General features: G+C 54.9%; 1 protein-coding gene across 3 annotated transcripts in view; it reads left to right on the plus strand.

The window, feature by feature from the left end:
* Positions 1-25186, plus strand: part of TTC7A (tetratricopeptide repeat domain 7A) — a 116838-nt gene that overhangs the window by 84854 nt on the left and 6798 nt on the right. For 2 of the 3 annotated variants that reach the window (XM_006185772.3, XM_032497443.1), the window contains 4 exons: positions 6323-6439; positions 9321-9418; positions 10976-11110; positions 18442-18644. In XM_006185772.3, the coding sequence (XP_006185834.1) occupies positions 6323-6439; positions 9321-9418; positions 10976-11110; positions 18442-18644 (553 nt within the window). The remainder of the gene's footprint in view (positions 1-6322; positions 6440-9320; positions 9419-10975; positions 11111-18441; positions 18645-25186) is intronic. The other variant, XM_032497442.1, reaches the window with a different exon arrangement.

A 25186-nucleotide genomic window follows, 5' to 3' on the forward strand; every position in this document is an offset into this window, starting at 1 on the left:
ATGGAGCAATCTCAGGGTGACAGCTGGCCTCTCCTGATGGGTGGCATCAGGGCTGGCTGCCTTTACAGCTTCTACTGCCCTTAGTCCTCCGACAGCTGTCTGTGGTGGTGCCATTACTATCCCTGCTTTACAGACAGCCGGTAGAGCTCAGAGGGGCAGGAGCTTGTGCTAGGAAGCAGCAGGGCCTGGAGGTCTACCCACATTGTCTGATGCCAAAGGCCATGTTTCAGCACGACATCCTCCTGTTTGATGGGGCATGAATCAGGGACCAGAGGTGGCTCCCTCTGGTACACAGCAGTTACTGTGTTCAGGTGTTTATTGCTCATGCTGAGTAAATTTTACAGGGAACTTCCTTCAAGGAGCACGGAAGTAAAAATGTGGACCTGCTGTGCTTGCCACCCACACAGCCCGTGTCCCTCTCTGCAGCCAACTCTGCTCTGCCAGCATCCGCCTGCCACCAAGAGTGGGGTGCTGGGGTGAGGAGCAGGGGCAAGACGCAGGGGGAAATGATTGGAGGCCCTGGGTATGGGAGATGGACAAGGTGACCTCTGACCCCAGGACAGTGCTTGCTTAGCCAGAGCCATTGTTACAAAAATCCCCCATTTACAAAATACTTTTTTTTTTTTCAAGTTTTTGGAAAGGCTCATGCTCACGCAGTTCTGAGGAGGCCCACCCTAAGGTATTTCCTCTTCAGAGCAGTGGAAAGAAATGATTTGTCTTGGCCTCAAATGGGAACAGCTCCAAGTCTTAATCTTTTTGACAAATAATTAACAGGCTGATCCTGCCTCAGGAGTTCAGGCCAGGCAGGGACTGGGAAGAGAGAGAAGAAGGGGCAGGTGCCAGACCCACCCATGCCTCCCCCGGGAACCTCCATCACCAGCCCCTGGCCAGAGCGATCAGGAAGATTGGCAAAAACCAGATCTGCAGTGACACACGAAGACACTGACCTCACTGGTCTCTGTCTTCCTCATGGGAAGAGTGCTGGCCCAGATGCAGACAGACTCTGCAGGGCTGAGAGAGTTCACAGTTTGGCAGGAGCTGGTTCTGTTTAGGTCCCATGAGCGCCTGTCTGTGGCCCCGAGTGCTGACCTGTGCAGGTGACTCTGGAGATGGCAGGTCCCCACCTTGACCAGAGCAGTGGTAGATGAGGTGTGTGGTGAGGACGGTGGCTGAGAAAGCACTGAGCCTGGGTGTAGGGTAGCCGGCGTGGGCTGCCAAGGCTCTGGTGGCAGCCAGGGAGGGCATGGTCTCTTAGAGGGTGGGCTCGTGGCTGCACCGGGCCTCTTGCTAGCAACAGGGCACACGTGCCTCAGCCTCTGGACTGTGGAGAGTGCCAGGACCCAGGACTCTCCTCCCCGCATCCCCTGCAGCTGGGACAGAGGTCATGGCGTTTATACTGATCCTTGCTCCTTCGCCTTCCCCAGAGAGAATAATCACTTTCACATCTGCCTTCAGATGCAATGGCGAGGAGACAAAGGCATTTGGCCTTAAAAGACCTCCGTGTTTATTCTACCTCTTAAAAAACAGAGAGTGCTTGCAAGAGGGGGTCACAGCTGAGGTTGCTTTGCCCTGATGCAGTTGGCTGTGGGTCTGTCCATCCTCTCTGATCCTCTTCTTTTCTCAAGCCCATCTTGGGTCCCAGGGTCTATGAGGACCACCAGCCTGGCTGGATAGGCCACGAAGCTCTGGGGCTTTCTGAGAGCCTGCAGAAGCATCTGGCCTGGACACTGCTCTTAGGAGTCTGCTGGGCCTGCATTTTTAGAGATATCTCTTCCTGAAGCCTCGGTCAGGCCTGTGCTTGAGGGCTTACTACAGCTGTGGGTTTCTCAGCTGCTGCCTCTGGGTCATCACAGTTCATCCTGCAGGAGTCCCTGGGGCAGACAGGGCGGGAGACTTCACTCCTATTTCACAGGTTTGGAACCTGTGACAAGCCCAGCTGGGCGGCAGCAAAGCTGAGACTTTGGCTCGGGTTTCTCACTTCGGGGCCAGTGTCTGTCCACTGAATGACATCCGTGCCGGGTCAGGACAGCAAGGTGGCCATTCCTCCCTGGAATAGCTTTTGTCAGCAGCTTGGAGGGCTGCTAGATTCCAGTATCACAGGCTTTCCTGTCTCAGAGACGTGCCTCTGTTGTGCTTTTGGCTCTGCCTGGGTGGCCGTCCTCTGGGATAAAGACCCCCTAGTCACAAGAAGCCAGGCACCTCCGTGTCACGTCCAGAACACCCTGTTCCTCCCCAGGTCCTGTGAAATTTTGTTTCTGGGCAGCTTAAAATGGCATCAGCCAGCACTCTGCTTGTTGGCTGTGTATTACTGAGGTATCAAGTGAGCAGACTCCTTGCCTGCCTCCTAGCCAGGACCCAGCAGCGGGAAGTGGTGCTGTCAGAAGTCAGCTCTGATTTAACTTGGATTGTGAGACCCAGGACATGGCTGGCTGGTTGTCACAATGCACATTTTCACAGTAGTAAGCAGACACCGTGTGCTCAGCTCTGTGCCAGGCCCTGGGAAAGCAAAGAGGACGCTGACGGGGAGGGAGGTGGGGCCCTGTCCCACAGGCACTCACCATCCACGTGGGGACACATGGCAGGACACAGGACAAGATAAATAGTAATTTAACCATCTACAGTCAGGACTGGCCACAAGCTGTTTCTAGAGTATCTGAATTTGAAAATGCTTGATACGAGCTTATCTTCATCATTAAACACATAAGCCTTTGTGGCAAAAAAGAAAAATGTGAGAGGGAGGTTGTAATTAAGTGCTAACTGAAGATTGTCCTGAATATTCCAAGAGGGACAGGGTGGTCACACTTCTCAGAGGAGGGCTGGAACCGTTGGATTAAAATAGTAGGTTTTTTAAGTCTCAGAATCCTTTCTTCAGATCACATTTTAGACTCATTTAGCATATAAAACAGGTATGGTAGCAGCTGGGCTGGTTGAAGCGGGTGGGCAGCCTGGGCTTGCCGCCTCTATTCCCCATTCCCGCTGCCAGCGGCCTCCCCACGGCCCTACCCAGGAAGCGCAGTGTTCTGATGAGGCCGTGGCCCGTTATGTGGGCCCCACCAGCCACAGGGCACCCTGGGACTCTGCCAGCCTTCTCATACCATTATTTAAAGAACTGGACCACCCATCCTGGCAGATGGGATGGAGGGGGTCTGATTGTCTTAGAAGAGCGGTGAGGAGTGGAGTTGTTTGCTGACCCCTGTTGCCAGGTGGGAGAGGGTTCAGCGGTGCATTAGAGGCGTGCTCACTGTGTGCGGATGACCACATCCCCACGACATAGTATGGGCCACCCTGGAACGGGGCTGTGTGCAGCCCCCTGTGGGGACACACAGAAAGTCAGGGTGACATCTGGTTAGCAGTTGAGCAGATGTCAGAAGGGAAGGGTGAGCCCCAGAGGGGCGAAAACGTGAAACAAAGCACCGATAAGGCCAGGAGCCCGTCCTGCAGTCCAGGGAGCTGCTGACACCTCGTGAGCAGCGCGCAGGTGCCCAGGGTCACGGGGAGCGGCGGCAGGAATGGAAGGTAGCACACAAAGGTGTTTGGATTGATGTCATGGACAGTCGGGACAGGGCTCCTTGTTGAGGAAGGTTCTTCTGGTAGCGCTGAACAGCAAGACCAAGGAAATCTCAGGAGCTAGTCTGAAACCTCCCAAGATTTGGGAGTGAAGGATCCGACCAGAGGGTGACAGTTGGAGCGCTTGCCTCAGCCCAGAAAGGATGTGGTTGGGTTGAGAAATTCCACTCTGGGTCACTCACACTAATGGAATGTCAGCAGCCATGAGGATAAGAAGCCAGCGTTGGTAGAAGTCACTGTACTGCCAGCTCAGCTTTTTTTGGCCACTTCTGTTCCAGGCACACGGTGTGGTCAGGGATGCAGGGAGCAGAAGCAGGAAGAGCCCTGGTAGAGAGGGGCTTGCTGAAGAGGAGATGTGTCTGGGAAGATTTGGGACCAGGGGAATGCTGGTCCTCCCAAGGAACTGTCCCATGAGCCAGCCCCCAGTCGCCCTGCCCAGGGGCCTTTGCTGTTCTGGCTGTAGACTCAAGAGTAGACTGAGCGTGGATGTCCCCAGGAAAGGGCTTTTACTCACATCAACACCTACCCTTCCAGCCACAGGGCCCCCCTCCGCCCCCGTGCTTCTCTCCCCTCCCCAAACTCCCAACCACATCCCACCCCACCCTCCTTTTCATCAAGCACCAATCCCGGCAAGACCCCTTATCTGTTCTTCCCTTGCACTGAGTCTGATCCTAAAATACAGCACTGGATTCTCTGGGCAGTTTGTCATTTTCAGCCCTACCACCTTGAAGGCAGAAATTGTCTTCTACTTCATGTTCCTAAAGCAGAGGCTCCTAGTACTTGTGGAGCGTTGGACCTTTTGAGAATCTGGAAAAGTGGAGTGGGGATGGCTGGGCCTGTGTCCCCAGCAGCTCCCACTAGGGTACTGAGACCATGTTCCTGCCCATGAGGAACACCGTGAGGAACACTCTTTCTGCCCTCGGGATCTTGTAGGCCAGCGGGACGATTCATTAGTGAATGTTCTAAGAAAGGCACAGGGCATCCTGGGAGTCTGGGAGGGCTTCCTGGGGGAGGTGGGTTGTAAAGTTGGGCTCTGGGGAATGGATGAAAGTGGAGAGGCGTGGCCATGTGGGGATGGGGGAGGACCCTGTGAGCAGAGGCAGAGGAGGCACATGGCATTTTTGAGGGAAAATGAGGAAGAAAAATAACACTTGCCCAGAATTTAAACCCCGTCCTCTGAAAAGAGGACCAGGGTAAACTTCATCATATTTATTTTCTACCAGCAAATCACAATCTGAGAAAAACATGGTGCGAGAAGAAAGGAATAGTGAGGCCATCAAAGTCCTTTGTGAGGCTGGAGGCCCAAGGCCCTGACTGAGGGGGAAGGTCAGAGGGGAGAGTGTCCACATGGAGGCCTGGCCTCCCTATACGGGCCTGCCCCCTGCTGCAGCATCGGTCACGGGGACGCACCCTCTCTCCGTGCGGAACTCAGCTTTCACAAGGGCCTGTGTGCCACCCTCAGGTGGTCCAGCAGAGCCACCAGGCAGCTGTCAAATTCAGGGCCTGACACATGTAGGTTTGCCCAACAGCAGCACCAGGAATGAAAGGGCCTCACTGCTCACCACCCAGTGAGAACCAGGAGTCCCAGCCTCGTTTGACCCAGCGCCTCGGACAAGTTCTCTGCAGGCTGCCTGGATAGCTGGTGTGCATCGGTGTGGCTGGCAGTCCCTGTGGTAAAAAGACGGCAGTAATTCCATAGTCGTTGGTAAATAGCCACTGCCTTGACCACCCCCCCCCCCCCCGCCCAGGACCCCAGACTCCTCAACCACTAAAGGTCTAGCACTTGGCACCACTGCCCATCCAGACCCCGCCCTGGCCCTGGCGAGCCAGCCTTCTGTTGGTCTCTGCTGTGTGCTGGGTGAAGTGAGGCAGTTATCAGCCAGTCCTGTGGTCCTGCCTCCTGCGAGGACCAGCCCTGTCTTCCCAGCTCCTCTCAGGGCCACGTCCCCACCATTCTTACCCCAGAGGACTTCAGGTTTTGGGGTTGAAAGAGATTCTGAAGTTGCTGTCTCCCTTTGCACAGTAACTGTGTTCTTAAATGGTGACTGAATAGAACTTCATGTAGCTTTCATCCGGTGAATGTATAAGGGTAACTAGCTATTTTAGGCTATTCACTGAAGAATCCTTTGATAATGTAAAACCTGACTGTCCTCATGGATCCAGGGTCAGGAAACAAAGTTTGCAGTTCAATTTAGGAGATATTATTTGAGCACCTGTCATGTGCTAGCAAGGTGGGAGCAGAACTCTGCTCTTTCGTGACCTTTTCACCAGTTCCTTGCTGAGCCTCATTCCTTGAGTCAGTTTCCTTCTGCGTCTCTCGTATACAAGGCCCCATCGTGGCCCTAGGGGCCGTGTAGGTGAAAAGATTGCCCTGTGTTCAATGAGGATGCTGCAGAGCTGAGGTTGAGGAGGGGAGGGGCAAAGAAAGCAAGACCGGTAACCACCCTGGACAGTGCTTCAGGGGGTGGGTGGGAGAGTACGTGATCAGGGGACAAATGTGTGAGCGATGTGGACACTGACCAGTGCAGAAGAGTACACGTGCTTTGGGAAAGAGGATGGAGAGACTGAGGCACAGAGCACATGATCCAGGGGTGCAGCCAAGGCTGCCCTGCTTGTGGGCATTCTCCCTTCTGAGGCTTGCAGATGTGGGCTGCTCTGGTGGGGCAGAATCCTTTGGGGTCCCACCCTGGGAGGAAAGCCAGAGGACAGGGGGCCCCCTCAGGGGCGTTCTGACTGCTGCTCTCCCTCCCCACAGCCTGATGTTCACCAAAGTGAAGCTGGAGCAGGTACTGAAAGGCCCAGAGGAAGCCCTTGTGACCTGCAGACAGATGCTGCGGCTGTGGCAGACCCTGTACAGCTTCTCCCAGCTGGGGTGAGTGGCTGGTCACAGTTCCTCGGGTTGCCAGAGGGTGGAGGACAGACCTGGGAGGCAGTGGTTGCCACGGCAACAGCCCACAGCTGAGTGGTCACGATGCCTGGTGGGTAGGGGCGGTGAGAATGAACAAGAATGGGACCTAACCCTCCTGGGGCCTTTGACAGCCCTGTAAATCACACCTTTAGGGACATTCCTCTGGGGATTATAAGAGGCTGTTGGGCTCCCAGAGTCCCTGTGAAAATGCAAACACCCACGAGAGTGTGGTCCCCAGAGGCCTTGGGGAGATGACACAGCCAGCAATCCCAGCAAGGGGAGGCCCCGAAGTCATCCTTCAGCCCTTTCTTTGCAGGCCTTTGGGCCTGGAAGATTCCAGGGCCCAGTGGGACCGGTGGGTGGAAACTGCCAGAAGGAGGCTCTGGGGTGAGGGACTTTTCAGAAAGAAACTGGGGAACCACCTGGCAACTGGGTGATGTGAGGGTGAGGGCCAGTCTCCAGTGTGAGGGGGACCTGCATTTAGATGCCCCTCTGTCTGCCACTCACAGGCTGTGACACATCAGGCAGATGCACAGTCTGGCTCCCTTTGGGGAGAGGAGCTGTCCCCAGAGCTGGCAGAGAGCTCCTGTTCGCTGGGTGGCCGGTTGCCTGCTGTCCAGGCGGTCCTGGTGGGACCCCTCTAAGCTGAAGCCTGCTCTCCTGGCGTGTAGGGCTTGGCCTTTGCCTCCCCTCTGGAAGCAGCAAGCAGAGCTGTGGGACTGCCAGGTGCTCTCAGGGTTGGGGCCGTTGGGTTTGTTTGGGGGGATGGTCTTTTCAAGTCACAACCCACACCCTTATCTCTGGGGAATCTCTAGGCAATTCCCCCACCCAGGGTGGAGCAGGGCTCAGCCTGGCCGGCCACCTAGAGACGAATTGTTGGGACCAGAGGGTGGGTCCAGTACCTAGCTTTCCTAAGAACAGGTAGCATTCTTTCTAAACATGGAGCCCCAGAGCAGAAACTGTGGCTTGTAAAATCTGGTTTAGGGCAGTGAAGGATCAAGGCCTGAAGCTCTGGCCTGCCCTGCCCTACCCAGCCGGCCCCACCTGCCACCTTCCTCTGTCTGCCTCCTTCCCATGCTCTGCCTGGGCCAGCCCACGCTGGCCCTCGGCGCTGCTCAGATGCTCTCCTTCGGGGAACCTCCAGCACATCTGGGTCTTTGCTAAATGCTCAACTTGGACTGCCTCCTCTCTCTTCTGTCCAGGTCTTCAGGGTAGGGGCCGAGGACCAGGTGATGAGAGGTCCTGGAAATGGGCTATTTCTAGAGCCCTAGGAGAGCCCCCTTCGGGGACTGGGCTGGAAGGCAAGAAATATCTGTGGATCCGCTCCAAGCCGCACGTGTTGGGCACCTGCCCACATTGTCTCATTTAGTCCTCACAGTGACCTTGTGAGGTTGAGGTTGACATTCTCATGCTCATTAACACCACACAATAACCATGCTAACTTCTAGAAGAGAGAGCTAAGATCTAGAAAGGTTATGTGGCTTTGCTGAGTGTCACACTGTTGAGGAGGGCGGCCCTCAGTCTTTCCCCGGTGTCCCTGCACGCAGGTGCCTCCCGAGAGTGGGAAGAGAGTGAGAGAGGAAGGGAACCAGCCCTGACCCACTGTGTTTTTGTGGGTGGTTTCCTCTCATGTCCATGAAGATGGCTGGGCACCCACAGGCCCAGGTCCGGTTGAACCGGAGTTAGGATGGCAGGGATACCCCAGCCCTGGCATTCTTTGTGGGGCCATTGTCTTCATGCTCCCCTGAAGGGAGGAGGCTTTTGGCCCTTGGCTGGGCCTGCCTCCTCCTCTCCTGCCCTTTCTGCCTCAGTCCACTAAGCTTCCCCAGTCAGCAGGTTCAGGGCTGCGGTTCCTCCTGGCAGTGGGCAGGGGCTGCCTGGGGGCTGTATGTGCCCCAGCTGTGCTGCCTCCCTCAGCTGGCGGCTCCCTCACGTCCCACTCTTGGCAAAACAGGAGCCTCCCTAGCCGTGTGGGAGCTGCAGGGACCTGGGGAGTTGGGAGGTGGTGTTAGGATCGCAGTGCTTGTTTATCTGCCACCCCAGGGTCCTCCCCTCTGGCTCCTCCAGGGCCAGCCCAGGGTAGGGGAGCCTGAGACAGGAGTGGCACCTGGGCTTCCTTCCCTTGGCGTTGGGCTGGAGGGGGAGGCTGGTCTGCAAAACCAGGCTTTCCTTGGAAGCCAGTCCACAGTGCCTACTGTGTGCCCAGCTCTCTGCTAGACACTGACAGGGCAGAGAAAGCTAGGAGAGGCCTCCCTCTGGCCTGGGGCAGCTTCTGGCCTCACCCACTTCGGAGGAGGAAATAGGAGAGAGTTTTTCATCTTCGCTGTACATGATGCAGGGTCCACACTGACGGAGAGCAGGGAGGGAAGGCAGCATGAGGGCAGGGGAGCTACACAAGGCCTCTAGATGGATAAAGAGCCCTCGGACTGGATTCTAAAGGATTGGGGTTTGGGGCGGACTGAGAAAAACAGGAGAACATTCTTGGTGGCAACAGCATGAGTAAGCGTGTAGCTTTGGAAACAAATGTGACAGTGTAGGGACCTGCGGGGAGACTGATGGCCCCCAGGCACAAAGCAGGATGTGTGTGTTTGTAAGGGAGGGGGGAGTAACATCATGCCAGTTTAGCCTCTGGGGCAAGCCCGGTTCTTGAATCCCAGGCCTGAGCTCTGATCTGTCCTGCTGCTCTGCTTCTCTCCCTCCTTCCTAGTGGTCCCGGCTTTGGCTCTGATCTTGAGCTGGAACTCAGGCTCAGCCCTAGAGCCTGCCTGATGTAAGGCTCCCTCATTCCTCATTCTCCCTGCCAGCCCTCCTCCTCACCAGGCCTTGGCCCTCCCTTGTCTTCCAGGGGCCTGGAAAAGGATGGCAGCCTCGGCGATGGCCTCACACTGAAGAAGCAGAGTGGCATGCACTTGACCCTGCCCGATGCACACGACGCAGACTCCAGTAAGAATGTACCTTGTGGGCAGTCATCCGTGTGAGCCCACGGTGCCCTCCCCTCACCCGACCAAACCCACCCTACCTCTGGCCGGCTGCTGTCCAAGGGCCTGTTTAGCACAGGCCTTAGGCATCTTTAGGGCTGATCTTGGCGGGACAGCTGCTGGCCCTGGGGCAGGAAGTGGGCAGCTGGAGGAGGCAAGGGAGGGACCCCACCCCCTGTGTAGGGGGTGAAGAGAATGCAGAGATGGGGGTGGACAGATGGCTGTGGAGCCCAGAAACCATTTCCCCTTAGGCTAAAAGCTCAAGGCCAAGGTCTGCTATGATAATGTCCTTAGTAGATCAAGTGGAAAGGAATGGGCTGAGCTTATATTTACAGCTCTAAGCCGGAAGGTGACTGTTGTTTCCTGGAAAAACTCATCCTAACATCCATGTCTTGTGAAATTCAAAACAAGTTCCAGATCTGCAAACTTACGTGTTTTAACCCAGGACCTGATTAAAGGGGATACCTTCCTCAGAAACAAAGCAGGAGAATTAGTCACAGGAGTGGAAGCAGGAGGGAGTTGTGTTTGGAAGCATTGCTCATCTTTTCCATTTCGGTGGCTGCGATCCAAGTTGCGCCTTCGTTGTCAAGTGATGGAGCTGCTTTCCAAAGCCCGGCCCAGCACCTGCCTTGAGAGGCATGTCTGAGGAGCGCCAGGCTGGACATGGAGCTGCTGACTCCGAGGAGGCAATGGTGACGGAGGGCGAAGCGTCCTTGCAGTTAGAGAGGGAAGAAACCGGACGGAGTTATCAGGACTCCACATACGCTCACTTTATAAACTGAAATCATCTGTGTTTTGCCCCGAGGTCTCCTGAGTTTATTGGAGCCATTACTGCCTCAGAGAGAGAAGTGCTCGCATTTCACCTGCATGTGGATTGTAAATGTCAACGGCTTATATATCCTGAACAGGGACCCATGTCACTCAACTGCCATGAGGAGAAATTCTCCAGGGGGCACAGGATCTGGCCTGAGCTGCTCCCTAAAGATCCTTCTCAGCCCAACCTCAGATGGGACCTTCCTATAAAGAAGTAACGTACACTTGTGAAAACAGACAGTAACCACAGAAGAGGAAGAAAGGAAAAGCCGTCCATCATTTCACCACCCAGATAAATGGCCTTCAGACTTTCAGAAGCATGCTCATATTTTCTTTTTTATAAAAATGTGATCATACCCTTTTGCAATCTGTTTTTTTCCACTGAACTGTACAATGTCAGCATCTTTCTGCATCGATACCCCTATTTATACGTTATTATTTTAATGACTGCATAGTCTTAAATGATTACACTCTCTTATTTTTAATCAGTCCCAGTTGGTGGACATTCAGGTCATTTCTGTTTTCAGTATCACAGGCAGTGATAGAATGCCCACCGTTGCCAACATTCAAGGTTTTTTCCTTAGTGATTGACTCCCAGAAGTGGACTCACAGCCTGATTGCCCTTCAGAAAGCTCCTCTCCCAGAAAGCATGGGTATGGGGTGGCTGCTTCCAGCTCTGCAGCTCAGCCCCTCCCAACTTGCTCTGCAGGCTCTCGGCGGGCATCGTCCATCGCAGCGTCCCGGTTGGAGGAAGCCATGTCAGAGCTGACCGTGCCCAGCTCGGTCCTGAAGCAGGGCCCCATGCAGCTATGGACCACGCTGGAACAGATCTGGCTCCAGGCTGGTGAGTGTCCCCAGCCCCCGTGACACCCACCTGCCTGCATGCCACCAGGTTTTTGGAGCTGTGTCCTGTCTTGTGGAAAGGAGTGTGGGGCTGGGGGGACCCCTGGGAAAGATCACACAGGCTGCAGTACTCATGGAAAGGCCTGGGAATCAGGAACCAGGCAGGAGCTCTAATTCCAGCTATTTCTTCTTTGCTTGGCTGGAGCAAATCACTGAATCTGTCATTTGGCGGGTTTCCTTTCCACTAAATGGTGATAGTGCCTGCCTCCCTGGGAAAGGTTCTCTCATGGCAAATACAAGTGTAAGGGGACTTGAGGGAAGGTTGCACAGACATAGTCTTAGTCTCAGAAACAGGCTGCATCCTTCTTCCTTGCCTACCTTCTCCTGAGTAGAAGTAGTTATAGGACTCAAATCCCAAGAGCCCATGGGATAGCAAGAGAAGAAGCAATGTGCTGGTCCCCAAGAAAGTGAGGTCTGGTGGTCGAGTTCATTGAAAGCAGAGGGCTGGTAATAATGGGTCGCCATTCAGGTAACAATCTCTCTTGATGGCTAATCGGCACCATTGCCACGGTGGAGTTTGAGCATGTTAGTGTCAGGGAGGCAGGCAGCTTTACAGTCACACAGCTCACTTCCTGCCTGTCCTGATCTAAATGAGCTAGTGCATATCAAGCAGTCAGCACTTAGCAGGTACTTGGCCAGTGGTGCTGGGCTTCTGTCCTACCCACTGCAGTGGTGGTGACAGTGACAGCAAAGGCAGAGGGGTACCAACTGCAGTGAGGGTCCTCGGTGCTCGGCTAAGGGATGCTGAGGAGTGACCCCCGGAAGTGATGGAAAAGTTTAATCCAGTGGTGGTGTGAGAGCCAGATCAGAGTGAAAAGAGAGAATCAAGGCAGAGATGTGCCTGAATGAGATAAAATGGCAGCAGCAGCGGGAGAAAGAGAAAGATGATAGGATAAGGGAAATCCTAAAAATGCTCCAGGCCAACATGCCCCCTTGCTCCTCACCTTTTTTCTGATTACCCTCCTCTCTGCCCCCTCTCCACCAAGTGGGTGGTGCCAAGAACCCCCAAGAGGAGATGGAGAAGAGACTGAGATAGATATTCCATTCCTGAGACCTATGGATTTTTCAAGTCGGAGTTAGAATTGCTTGTGACTGAGAATCTAAAGGTTCCCTGCTGCATGGATTTCACATATGGACACATTAGTATGCAGTACGCCCCCACTCTCCCCTCCACAGGTTCTAAATCTAGGGGGAAAAAAATTGGACCAGGATCCACAGAAAGACTAGACTGGGAAGCATGTTAATAATGCAGACACTGCCCCAGTTAGCATATCAGGCTCCCTTAGGAGGCTAGGATGTGTGGGGGCTGTGTTTCACGGTCAGCTTGTTGCTTCTGAGGTAGGAAGAGGAATGTTGAAAAATCCAGAGGGATAACAAACAAGGCCTCCTCTTAGGCAAAGATGCTTCTGTCTCCTTCCAAGACATGCAGCTGGAACAGCTCTCAGTGGGCACACTGGCCCCCCCCCCACAGGCCTGGGATGCTGCCCCCACACCGGGGGGCTTGGCCAGCTTCAGGGAATGGATCAGTGTGAGTGATTGGTTTTGGAATTGTATGTTGCCTACTCTGGAGCTCCCAAGACCTTTCGTTTTAATGATTTGCCGTGTTTACTGCTCTCAGCAGATGACAGGGTTTCTGTGTTTCACAAGGCTGCTTGCTTTCTCAGAGATGCTGCTGGATGCTGGGGATGCTAGTATGTTCTGGTGACTCCACGTAAGGTTAAAGGCCTTCCTGAAGCCCATAATTAGACTTGGGAATTTCAGTATAAACACGCCCTTCAATAATTTGCACATTAACCTCTCTTCTCTGGACATTATCCTGGATGTTTAGCCCACACAGAACTCTGAGAACAAATCCGAATGCTTGGAACATGGTGCCAGGGAAGGGCTGGGCAATGTGGCATTAGGAGACAGGTTTGGCGGGGGGTGACTAATCCAAAATAGCAATGGCTTCTAAAGGTAAATACTTCTTTTTTCTCCTGTAATAATTCAGAGATGGCAGCCTTGGCTGGGATGAAGGCACTGCTCTCCTGGTCTGGAGACCCAGGTTCCTTCTGTTTTGCTGGCTCTGCTCTCACTGGGGTGTCACTCTTGTCCTTGTGATCCAAGGTGGCCCTCCACCACACTCACATTCCAAGGCATAGCTGGGAAGAGTGGGAGAAGGGGACACCCCCTCCCTAGAAGGACATGTCCTGGAATTTGCATATGTCACTTCCCCTCATGATTCATTGGCCAGAACTTAGTCACATGACCACACCCAGCTGCAAAGGACTCTGGGAAATGTCATTATTCTGGGTGTCCATATGCCCTGTTAAAAGTTAGGGTATCTGTCATTACAAAAGGAAGGAGGGATCGACTGGTGAACAGTTGCCACAGCCAGAAAGGGAAGCCAGAAGATGTCCTAGGTCTTTGGTTCTGAGCATGGAAGGATTCTGGAGAATCTCACTCCTTGAGCCCTCTCCCAGCCCCTAGCGACCACCATCACCAGCACACATGTGCTGAGCACCATTGAATGAAGGTCTGCCTGGAGCAGATGACCAAGGCAGTAACTTCTCCCTAAGCCCCCACCCACTGCCTGGCCCAGGCTGAGTATTGTCATCAGCACTCCCCATGCCCACCCACCCTGCCTGATGATTCCACCAGCTGCAGCAAATTTCCAGGAAGGGAAAACTGTCCCCCTGTATCATTTTGGAATGAGCTCACCCCCCCTGGTTTAGTTTAAGATAAATCGCATCCCATTCTGTTTTGGCAGCAAGTCCCATCACTAACCCACTCTCAGGTTGGGAAATGTATCGGTCCTCTCCCAGCCCTCGTCCTCCTCCCTCCCTCTTCAAGCCTCCCTCTCATTCCAGTCTGATGTGAGAAGCAGGGTCACAGAGGGTTTCCAGAGATGAGTTTCAAAAATGTTACTTCTTTGGCAGTGGGTCCATGTGAAAGTGGGAGAGGCCCCCAGCCCCACAGATGCTCCAGGATCCTGAGTGTCAAAAGGCACTTTAAAGAGCAGGATGGCCCACCCTCCCCCTCACTGCAGCTCGCATCTCTGGGAGCTGAGGGAGATGCTGTCGGAAGAGTTCCCCTGCACTGTTGGTCCTGGAGTGAATCCCGAACGGCAGATTGACATGGGCCGGGCACTGGCGTTTTAGGTGGCCCTAGAGACAGAATCTACCCCTGCTGTAGGCTGGGCAGCCTGGGGACCTGGGGGGGGGGGGGCGGTCAGGGTTGTGTTTAAGGAGCATATTTATTATAAGATTATAGTCAAGGCAGAAGTTATGTCTGACCCTGGGTCCCACGTGCTCCTCTGACTTAATGGATTTCCCTCATTCCTCCTCATTTCTTCCGTTATCTTCCTCCCTTCTCTCCCGGCCCCCCGCCCTTCTCCCTCTGGCCTTCTGTGCCTGCTTCCCACGTCCTCACCTCCCTTGCTCCTGCTTTCCCTGCTTCCCTGCTCTCTGCCTGTCACCCCCTCCTCACTCCCAGGACAGGAAATTTGGAGCCCAGGCCCCTACAGCCTTGATGCCCATGTGGCCTGAAGCAAACAGTGCTCCGGTTGGGTCCCAGGGGTGGAGGCTCTCAGAGCAAGCCAAAAAGTCCCTTCAGACCTTTGGATTCTCTGTGTTTCTCTCCTGGTCATTCTCCCTTCCACTCCACCCCACCCCACCCCACCCCTCTGTCATTCCTCCCCCGCCCTCCTCCACCCTTCCTTCTTTATTCTGGGCCTCCTTATGTCCTGAGGGTTTGTTCCATGGGCAAGTGCTGTTTTCTTTAGGGGAAAGTTTAGGGGCTCAAGATGGATTCTTTTGAAGGCCTAACCTCTCCTGTCCTGAGGGGCTTCTGTCCTTTTAGCTTGGGTGACCCCCTCCTTTCTGGGGTTTCAGGGCTTCTAGGAAGCACAGCTCACCTGGGGAGGCTCCCAAGAGGCTATTGGTGTGGCCTGGGCCCTCCCTCACCTTGCTCCTCAGCCCAGGATGAGCCGATCAAGGACCTCCTCCCTGTAAAGAGGGCTCAGCATTGGCAAGGTTGGCAGAAAGGATAGAGCCAGCTCTGGGTGCAGGGTTAGATCAGGATGCCTCAGAAAAAAATAATAAGAGAGACTGTTGCAAAGCTCCAGGGAACAGATGTTTTCCATTTGGAGCCTGCTGAGAGAAAGCATGGAGGGGGCGGGTGGAGATGGAGGGAAGAAAGAGAAAAACCGAGAGAGACCAGAGAGGAGGTCGGGAGCAAGCAGAGCAGAAGACAAGAGAAGTGGGAAATCAGAAAGGAAGGAGAGGGAAGGAACTGGGGATCAGAGGGGGCCTCTGCCACTGAGGGCCACAAAGCCCCTGTTTGCTGGAGTGAGGACTCGACCATGAGAATTCAAGGAAAATCCAGTAACAGTGATTGCTCCTCTAGCCCTGGCCAAGGGAGTCCGGGATGGGTGTGGGCACCTCCGGGCCCTGGCAGCCAGGGCTGGGAGGTGGAGGGTTGGGCAGTGGGCGGGCACAGTGCCACGCCGCTCCTGCTGCAGCCCAGGCCAGCTGTCTGGGGAGCACCATGTTTGGTAAAACAACTGTTCAGGGACGCTAAGGCTAGGAAGAAGGGGTGCATTGCAGCCCTCCCAGATGTGTGAGGCTGTGTGCAGGTTAGGGGCCCCATTCTGGAGGCTGGGCCTGCCAGGGGCTGTCTGCAAGGTGGCCAGGAGACCTCGGGAGACCTCACTTCTCTGGCTCTGTTCTGTGTCATCTGGTTTCCTGCCTAACTGGTAATGAAGTCCATCAGAGCAAAGCAGCCCTACCTATTTTTCAGGCATGTTCTCTGGTGTGTGGCCAGGACAGGGCCCAGGGCCCTGAGGAAGGTGGGGGCTGGAGATCCCTGTAATTGAAATCTATTGACGTGAAGGCACTCTGAGAAGTTCCCAAGGGAGGGACCAGGGACAGCCTCCAGAGATGGGGCTTGGGAGAGAGGGCAGCAAGTTGTAAACAGCTTAATGAGCTGTGCCAGGACCTGGTGGGCCGGTGGGCCAGTGGGCCAGGCCTGAGGCGGGCCTGCTGGGGCAAGGTCTAGGGGAGTGGACAGCCTTGCCTCTGAGCTGAGCTCCTGGCGATGGAGGAAGCTGCCACGGGGCTGGTGCAGGACAGGCCTCCCCACCCCCAACACACACCACACACTTCCTTCTTTCGGCTTCTGCCTTCTCCTCCAGGACCCTGAAAGTTCTGCCACCGTGGGGCCCAGCCCTCTGGGTCGGCACAACCTCCCTTCTCTCTGCAAGTCCAAGTGCCTCTATGCCTTCAGGCCCCAGCTCAAATGCCACTTCCCCCAGGAAGACTTCCCTGACTACACCAGCACAGCTGACCTGACCCCCACCTGGGTGCACGGAACACTCAGAGCTGGCACTTGTCATTCCACTGCCCTGGGTCCCTCCAGTGGTTTGATGGCTCAGCTGCTCCACTCCCCCACCTCTGATCTTTCTCCCTCTCCAGGGGGGGCCAGGCACACAGTACTCAGCAGCTGGACATGGTGCACTCAGGTATGAAGACAGCCTGCTGGGAGCCCCAGGTGGCAGCTCTAGAAGGGGGCATAACAGCGGAGCAGAGAGAGCTCAGGCTGAGACAGCCAAACCCCTGACCCCACCTTCCTTGCAAGGCCCTGGGTTCAGAGCCCACCCCTCCTGGCCTGGCCTTCCTGAACTTTCCGCCTTCGGAGTCTCCATTTCAGGCTGTCTCCGAGGACAAGAGCCTGTGTTTTCTCTCTTTCACCTTATCATGGGAGCCTGGCTCCTCTGTGTTCAGTTAATTCTCTGATTCTCCCCGGTTCTCATCTCCAGTAGAGAGTGCCCGTCTCAGAAAGCCGTCGGCAGTATTTTAGAATGTGGTGAGCTACTTTGCTTACACAGTGGACCTTAGGTAATGTCTGCGCCGAGTACCCCAGTGCTGTGTGCTATAGTCGGGGCCTTCCTGAGGTCTCCTCCCTGCTTCTTGTTGGAACAAGATGGGCTGCCTGGGTTCTCCACCTCTTTCTGGGCGCTTCCTTTGGGAAGTCTGTTATCCACGCTCTACCCCAGACCTAATCTGAACTAGTGGAACCTCAGCTCTTGGCAAAGTCACCAGCCAGGCTCTGCTCGCCCTTTGTGCCCCCTCCCACCTGTGTGGTACACCAGCCCCAGAAGGGGCAGCCAAGCTGAGGGCTGGGTGGGCTGCATGGCCCCTCGAGGAGCCGCGTTTCTGAAGGTGCCTACGGCAGGTGGGTACCTGTGTGGCGTGGGTTTGAATGTGTGTTTGTGTGGGCTGGCCCAGGGTTGGAGAAACTGCCGCATGTTGTACTGATTAGGGGAGGAAGGCAAACTGGTTGTGGGGCAAATCTTTCCTGCCTGTTGGAGGAAAGCGTGTGCGTCCCCTGTTCTCCTACATGCAGCAGACAGTCCAGGGTTTGGAGAGAGGCTAGGAGCTGCTGGGGAGCCCCTTCCACTGCAGGACTAGGGTGAGGGCCTCCCTCTCTCAGCCTGGTGTGTTAGCCTGGGGTGCATGAGGGTACCTGCTTCCCTCCCAGACACATGTGGAATAAATGAGAGAAGATGCTTCCGGTAAGTGCAGGCGGTTTTGTAGTTGTTACCAGCACTCCTTGGTGTGAACCCCACCCTGCCCATTCGCACGCACCCCCTGGGCCTCCTTCCTCCTCATCCCCCCACCTGTCCCTGGCAGCATCACCTGGCTCCCCTCTTCCTGATCACGCGGGTGGAGTTAGCTGTTTGGTCTGCCGCCCTCCCTGGAGAACCACGTCTGTGTCCAGTTCGCTGTCCCCAGACACATGGTGAACAAGTGGAGTGATGGGACACTGGAAAAAAGTCAGTCACCTGAGTAAATGCTTAGCCGCAGGAGGACCCCCCCACCCCACCCATGTCCCCACGGCCAGGCTCTGAAGTCAGACAGCCCAGTGCAAACCTGGCTCCGTCACTGCCTCTCCCCGTGGCCTTAGGCGAGTTCCTTATCCTCTCTGTGCCAGTTTCCTCCTCTCTGAAGCGGGTGATAGAAGTGCTTGCTCTGTGGGGTTTTGTGAGTGTTGGCTGAGATGGTCTGTGTGGAGCACGTAGCAAAGGGCCTGACACAGAGCGTGCGCTCTGAAACTATCGCTTGGTTTCTCAGACCTCACCCCAGAGCAAGCCCATCCTGGGCTATGACTCAGTGGGATGGTTTCCATCACCCAAGACCAGTTCCTGAACTCTGGGGGCTGGAGGTTGTTCGTGGGAGGGGGCCACTGCCTCTGACTTCTCCCACCACCTCCCCTGCCTTTCTGGTCTTGCAGCCGAGCTGTTCATTGAGCAGCAACACCTCAAGGAAGCGGGCTTCTGCATCCAGGAGGCGGCAGGCCTCTTCCCCACCTCGCACTCGGTACTCTACATGCGGGGCCGGCTGGCTGAGATGAAGGGCAGCTTGGAGGAGGCCAAGCAGCTGTACAAGGAGGCGCTCACGGTGAACCCCGATGGCGTGCGCATCATGCACAGCCTGGTGAGTCAGCCCCGCACCCCCTCAAATGCCCTGCAGCCACTGTTCCCTGGTGTCTTGGGGGAGTGGCTTCCTCCCTGCTCTACTATCTTTCTTATAGAAGCAGACCGTTCCCCTTCAGAGACTGTCTGCGTTGACGAAAAAATCTAGGAGGATTGGCTGTTACCTTTTGCTGTGTTTCTGTAAGGCCGTCTAGCCCTAGAGGTTGTCACTGTTACACATCAGATCCTTGCCCTGGAAACGCTAGACAAATACCAAAATGCCTTTTTTGGGGAGGCCTCCAGGCCCTCTCTAGTCACTGGGCTGCCTCCCCCATTTCAGAGGAGCTCCATGCCTCCTTGTGGGATTCAGGTGGTATCCTGGAACAGGCTGTCATGTCAGGCCCAACTTGAGCACCCTTTGAGAATGGCTCCGAGGGTGCCAATAGGGGCTGGCAGCCCCTAATCCTAGGACGTGGAGCCCAGGAGTTGGGTGCCCAGGGCTCAATGACTCTCCTGTGGGAAGGTTTGGAGGCTGGGGGCAGGATATTGGTGCTCTGGTCTTGGCTTTGCCATTCTCTTCCTGGGTGATCATGGGCAAGTCATCCCCTTCTCGGAACCTCAGTTTTACTTCCCTGTGCAGTGGGCATTCTCTGGTCCAGGGAACACCTCTCTGACAGGTGGTATAGCAGACCCCAGGTTTTTCTTTGCCTTCTTTAGCTGCTTTCAGAGAGGAGATACCAGGATAGGTGTAATGATCTCAAAGCGTACAGGCCTGCATTCGCACAGTGATTTTTGAGGTATCATTTAGGAGCCCACAGTTAGCGACACAGTCCTCTCCTGTTGCGGTCTGGGTTCCACATCAGATGTCCCACTGTGGGAGCTCTTTGAGGAGAACTGTCACGAGGGCATCACTGATGTCTGCCATATGGAGAACACAGAAGCATCCGGACAATGGCTCAGACAGCTGAAGGGTTGTCGTTGTTGAAAGGGGTCTGATTTGTTTAGGAGTAGAAGCTAAGAAGAGTTGGACGTCAACTCAGTTATCAGGAAAAATGGTTGAACTCATAGCATAGTCCAGGCACAAACTCAGGAATCACCTGGTGAGGATGTCGCCCAAAGAATGTAAATATCACGTGGGAGAGGAGCTCGACCAGGTCATCTTTACAAGGTCCCTGCTAACCCTGAAAGTCATTAAAAACAGGCCAGAACAGAGATTCCCTTTTCAGCCCTTATTCTCACTGCCCAACTTCTTAAAGGATTTCTGGCTCAGGCCCACGTGAGCGAGTGGTCAGAGTCAGGGAGAGGAAGCCCGCTCAGTGGCATCACACCTCGGCCCAGGTTCCCCTCCACGTGGCTCCCATTGCCTTCCAGTCTGCTTAGCAAATGTTTGGTTTTTGCAAGCCTCATCCTCCTTCCTCCTGCATTTCAGATATTAGCTCCTCTGATAAATGCCTCCCGGGAGGTCACATCCAGAAACTTGATTAGGGAGCTGGTGGGGAGGATGTGGGCTCTGTCCTCAGGCCTGCAGCCAGGCAGACGGCAGCTTCCTGCCATGCTCGTGGACTTGAGCCTGCCGTCTCAGTGCTGAAAACCTGACCAAATCCAATAACGAGTACAATTTTGAAGCAGCAGTGTACCGTTTTTCATTTATGCTTATTGTTTGTAGGTATTTTCTTGAAACTGAAGCAGTTTCCAAGGGTGGGTTTCCATGGTAACTGAATAGCTGTCCAGAGTGGCTCCCTACAGTTGTTTCTGAAGTGGTCCCTTTTCTCTTCCCGGGGTGCCTTGCTGATTTGATGCAATTGGAGCAAGGACTGCCCACTGTTAAAGTGACAAGCAACCAGAGGGGCCAGTCGGCTCCAACGTGGGCAGTCCAGCCCCTTCTCACCCTCTCTTCTTGCCAGCATCCCACACGTATGCATAAAGAATAGCACACTGCAGGCCTGGGGAAGATTTACTAAGCACTCTTCCCAAAGACAGGCAAACACTTTGGCGTGCTGATCTCCAGCGTTCCCTGATCTACGTGTCTTCCCTGTACTGGCCTTAGATTCAGGACATCTGGGATCTAACCATGGCCCTGGCCCTAATTCACTTGGGTGATGTAGGAAAAGATATGCTTGACTTTCATGCTTCTGATGTCTCCGTTTGTAAATGAATAATACTCTCTGTATTCCTAGACCAGCACTGTTCTAATCAAGTGAGGTGATGCACGTGAAAGTGCTTCTAAAAGCCTGCAGTGCAGTGTCAGAGAAAGCAAAACACAGCACGTGCGCTACCATGCCCCATGCTTCAGTCCCTCACCAGTGACAGGCATCACTAATCAGCACTTTTGCCCACCGATCACAGATGGGACTTTAGGATCTTTTTCATTGTGGTACTACGTGATGGGAGCTACTCTACCCATCGGTCTAAGCTTGCACTTCTGTAAGGGATTCATTGTAAAAATAGTAGAGAATCAGAGAGAGAGACATAGCAGTTGTCTCAGCTTTGTGAACTCCAGAGGTTGGTGCATCCTTGAAGAATTATCCAGAGCAAGGAATATGGAGGTGAACCGGTACCCCTCCCCACCTTAGAGTCATTGCCAAGGTAGGTTCCCAGGGAGGACATCCTGGTCTTATCACACCCTGTGGCTCTGTGAGGACATCAGCCTCTGATAGGTACAAGGAGAAGGGGATGCATGGCCACCCAAAGCCTGGGCTGGAAGAGCTCTGGGTCCCTCAGTGAGCCCTCTGATATGCTGGCTGAGTCCCGCTCTCTGAGGTCTGGGGAGAGGAGGGCAGAGCTAGACTCAGCTGGGTGGGTGCCACTTTCTGCCCTGCATTTCTCAGGGTGGGATGGTCAGATACCAGGAGGCTGGCCTTAGGGCCTCTCTGTGGCTGTGTACAGGAGATGGGACAGGAGATTTAGAGACCAGCTGAGAAGAGCCTCTGGGAGGGAAGGCTGTTGCTTTCAGGACCCTGGTTCAGGCATCCAGGAACATGAACTTTGGCTCAGAAGTATGTTTTCTGCTCTCCCTGTCCTGCTGCCCTCCTGGCCCTCGGTGTAGGGGGACATAGGTTCCGGCTCCACCCTGGGCTCAGCTTAGGCAGGAAAGAGACACCTCCTTAGCAGTGCTGTGCCAGCAAAGAGGCCCCACTGTGCATGCAGCAGGGTCCCTCCAAGAGGATTCTGTGCTGTCAAGCTCTGGTCTCGCAGGCTGCCTCCTCCATCAGGCTCAGGCTCAGGCATGGCCAGGTGGCTTCAGGAGACTGCCAGAAGTGGAAAGAAAAAGGCATGTTCTCTGCCAATGGAAATGCCCAGTGAAAACCCAGGAGCAGGGCCTGATGGTCTCTGCCAGCTCAGTCTCCAGGTAGGTGGAAACCATACTCACTCAGCCTAGGTGTTAAGAACTTAGTTTTCTGGTAGAAGAATCTAGTTAAGAAGGAGAAACCTGAACTTTGCCTGCCTGCCCCCGAGGAAACCTGAGAAAGGAAGCAGGGTCCTTCCCAAGATCAGCAGAGGAGTTGGCCCTCAGGTGACAGTGCTTTTCTGAGGCGGCTCCAGCAGCTTGGCTGAGAAGGGACCTCCAAGGGACCAGGTTTGCCTGGGGAAGGCAAGGAGCCCAGGATTGACTGATGGAGTCAAGTCACTGAGAGCCCTCCCAAGAAGGGGTTCCTTTGAGGTCACCTGACCTTGATGGTGGGAGGATCACACTAGCCCTGGCCATGACTGACTCACTCTCCCTGCTCTCTGCTGGGCTGAGTTGGGAGGGTGGGTGCTTTGGTGCAGCCTGTCTCACTGCAAGTGACAGCTTGAAAGCCTCAGCCAGGAGTAGGCAGGTGTGGCTATGTCCTTGCACCTGTGTCTGTGGGTGGCACCCCACCCTCCTCTCCCAAGGACAGATGCTGGGGGTAAAGTTTCCTGACCCCTCTCTGGCCAGGCTTCCCTGCTTCTCACTGGCCCCTGCCCCTGGTCATGCTTTCTTCTTGAGACAGAACTCCGGGCTCCTACTGCCCAGTCTCCCCAGAATGCTTTCCTTCTCAGGCAGCAGTGGGGGTACTGCCTTGCGTGAGCTTAGGCTCCTGTGATGTGGTTCCCATGGATGTGATTCCTAAAGCAGTCCTGGCCATGTGATCCGGCCTAGTCTCTCTCCAGATGCCCCTGGAAAGACAGTGTTTCTGTCATCCATTGCTCTCTGATGAGAGCTGGCGATGAACTATTCCCTTGTAATCTTTCCTTGCTCACAGAGTAGCTGTTGCTAAGTGGGTTTGGGGATCAAAGGTATGGCCACCCGCAGATGGCTCCAGAGCCTCTTGCCTCCCTCTCTCCAGACTGGGGCATGCCACTCCAGTCCCCAGAGGCTTCCCACTACCCTCACTCTCCCTCCCCAGCTTGGACAGGGCTCTGCCCCATCCAGCCCTGAGGTTCTGGGTAGAGCCTTTTGCTCCCGGAATCCAACCAGAAGGCTCTGCTCTCTTAAGGTCCAAGACGTGAACTCTGGCTGCACAGAGCTTCCCCCACCCTGCTTCCCTGACTGGCCCCATCCCCAATCCTGGAGAGTGGGACAGACTGGAGAGGTGACTCACCTGAGACAGACAACCAGCCCTTGAGTTGTGGGGGCACTTGGAGATTACTTCCCTTCGCTGGTCAGTTTCTCTTTTATCAAATGGGGATAGTAATTCAGGCCTTTGTGACCTTAAGGGGTAATCTTAGGGCTCAGATGAGCTGGGAGTTGTGAAAAGATAAACCAACATTAGGTATTTTGGGTATCATTTGAGTAGCAGACGTGGTGGTGGGTAGCCTGAGCCCTACCTTTGACCGGGCAGCTTGACCTCACTGCTGTTGGGCGAGGGTCATGGGCCCAAATCTCCTTGTGCTGTTGGGTGGCCTATGGTGCCTGCACGGTGCTGAGAAAGCAGGAAGGGGGTGCTGAGCAGGGACCGGGGACCTCAGCTGCCTTTGGGGTCGCCTTTGGCACTGGTTTGCTGGGAGGGTTTTTAAGCCCCCAGTGTCAGAGCTGGCTCGTGCCTGGAGGTTGGAGCACAGCCTTCGAGTCTGACTGACCTGGACTTGGGTCCTGCTTTGCCTGTACTCACTGTTTAACCCTGGCCACGTTCGTCAACCTCTCAGAACCTCAGTGTCCTCGTCTGTAAAATAGGAATCGTGATGCCAAGCACCTAGGGCTCTGGTTAGAATGAGGTTTAAGAATTTTGTAAGCGAATGGCCCAGGGGCTGGGGTGACTTGGACATTTTTCATTTTGAAGTGGTTTTTTTTGCACTTTGTTTTGGGGGGAAGTAGTTAGGTTTTCTTATTTATTTCTTTATGGAGGTACTGGGGATTAAACTCAGGACCTCATGCATGCTAAGCATGCACTCTACCACTGAGCTATACCTTCCCCCTACATTTTTCATTTTGAAGTGTGGCACCCAGGCTAGGTTCAGACACTCTTGGTGTGCAGAGGCAAGTGGAAGCTCAGAGCAAAGGCCCAGACCACTCCATTCTCTCTGGGCCCACCTGCGACTCTGGCCTGGTGCCGAGGTACAGGACCTCAGCTCCAGCTGGCCTGTGGATGGGAGAAGAGTGTGCAGTGTGAGGCCAGGCTGCCCCGAGCCGAGAGTGAGGGCAGCCAGCCCAGTGGGCTCGAGTCTCGGTTGAGGGGGATCTGAGACCCACTCTTGCCATCTCGTACGTGGGGTGAGACTCTGCAGCTAAAGGGGTGTGCTGGGCCCAGAGGCTGCTAGAGAGGAGGGGCAGGGATGGCCAGGCCCTGGCAAGGCCCCGGATGGTCCTGCATTCTGGCTGGTAGTTGAGTTAGGCTGGTTCATCCTTTGCTTCCTGACTTGAAGAGCATCTGAGATGTGAAACTCAGTGCCCGGCCTTCTGGATGTTCCCTGACACTGGATAGTACAGAGAACAGCCAGGTCTCTGGTTCCAGGACCTCCACCTGCTCCAGGCTGCTCCCCACTTGTTGACTTCCTGAGCTGGGGTAGGGGCTCAGAGACAGCCTGAGCGAACAGGGGGGTCTTGCACTGTGCTATGTAAGTGTGTGAAGAAGCTGTGTCCACACACAGCCTCTCATCAGTGGGGTCTGTGCCTGCCCCACCACCTCTAGTCGGGGCAGAATATTGCTTGTTTGGCAGGAAAATTCAATAGGAATGTCTTGGTGTGGTGGTTACATGGTAAGTTCTCTCTTCCTTGTCCATCCCTAGTCCTGCCTGAGGTCTGCATCCCCTGATGGGAAAGTGGAGGGTCACCGGGTTGAGGGGGGAGGTTGCCCAGGCATCCTGTCAGCGTGGGCCTCACTGTCCAGAGGCCCCTCCCCAGCCCGCCTCATTCCCCGGCTGGCACAACCCCAGCACCTACCCTGAGCCCACATCCCAGGCTCATGAGGGTAGAGGTGGGTCCCCCTGCCTCTGACCCAGGATTCTAGGTGAACTTTAGGCTGGCAGTGGAGTCCTGAAACTCTAATGAAGTGGATAGGAAGCTGTCAGTGTCACAGACTCAGGTTAGAGCCATAGTTCAGCACTGGTGGCTTCATTTAGCCCGAGAGTCAGGGGTCGAATAGACTCATGTCTGGAGGCTGC

Source organism: Camelus ferus, chromosome 15, assembly GCF_009834535.1.
Source record: "Camelus ferus isolate YT-003-E chromosome 15, BCGSAC_Cfer_1.0, whole genome shotgun sequence".
Taxonomy (NCBI): domain Eukaryota; kingdom Metazoa; phylum Chordata; class Mammalia; order Artiodactyla; family Camelidae; genus Camelus; species Camelus ferus.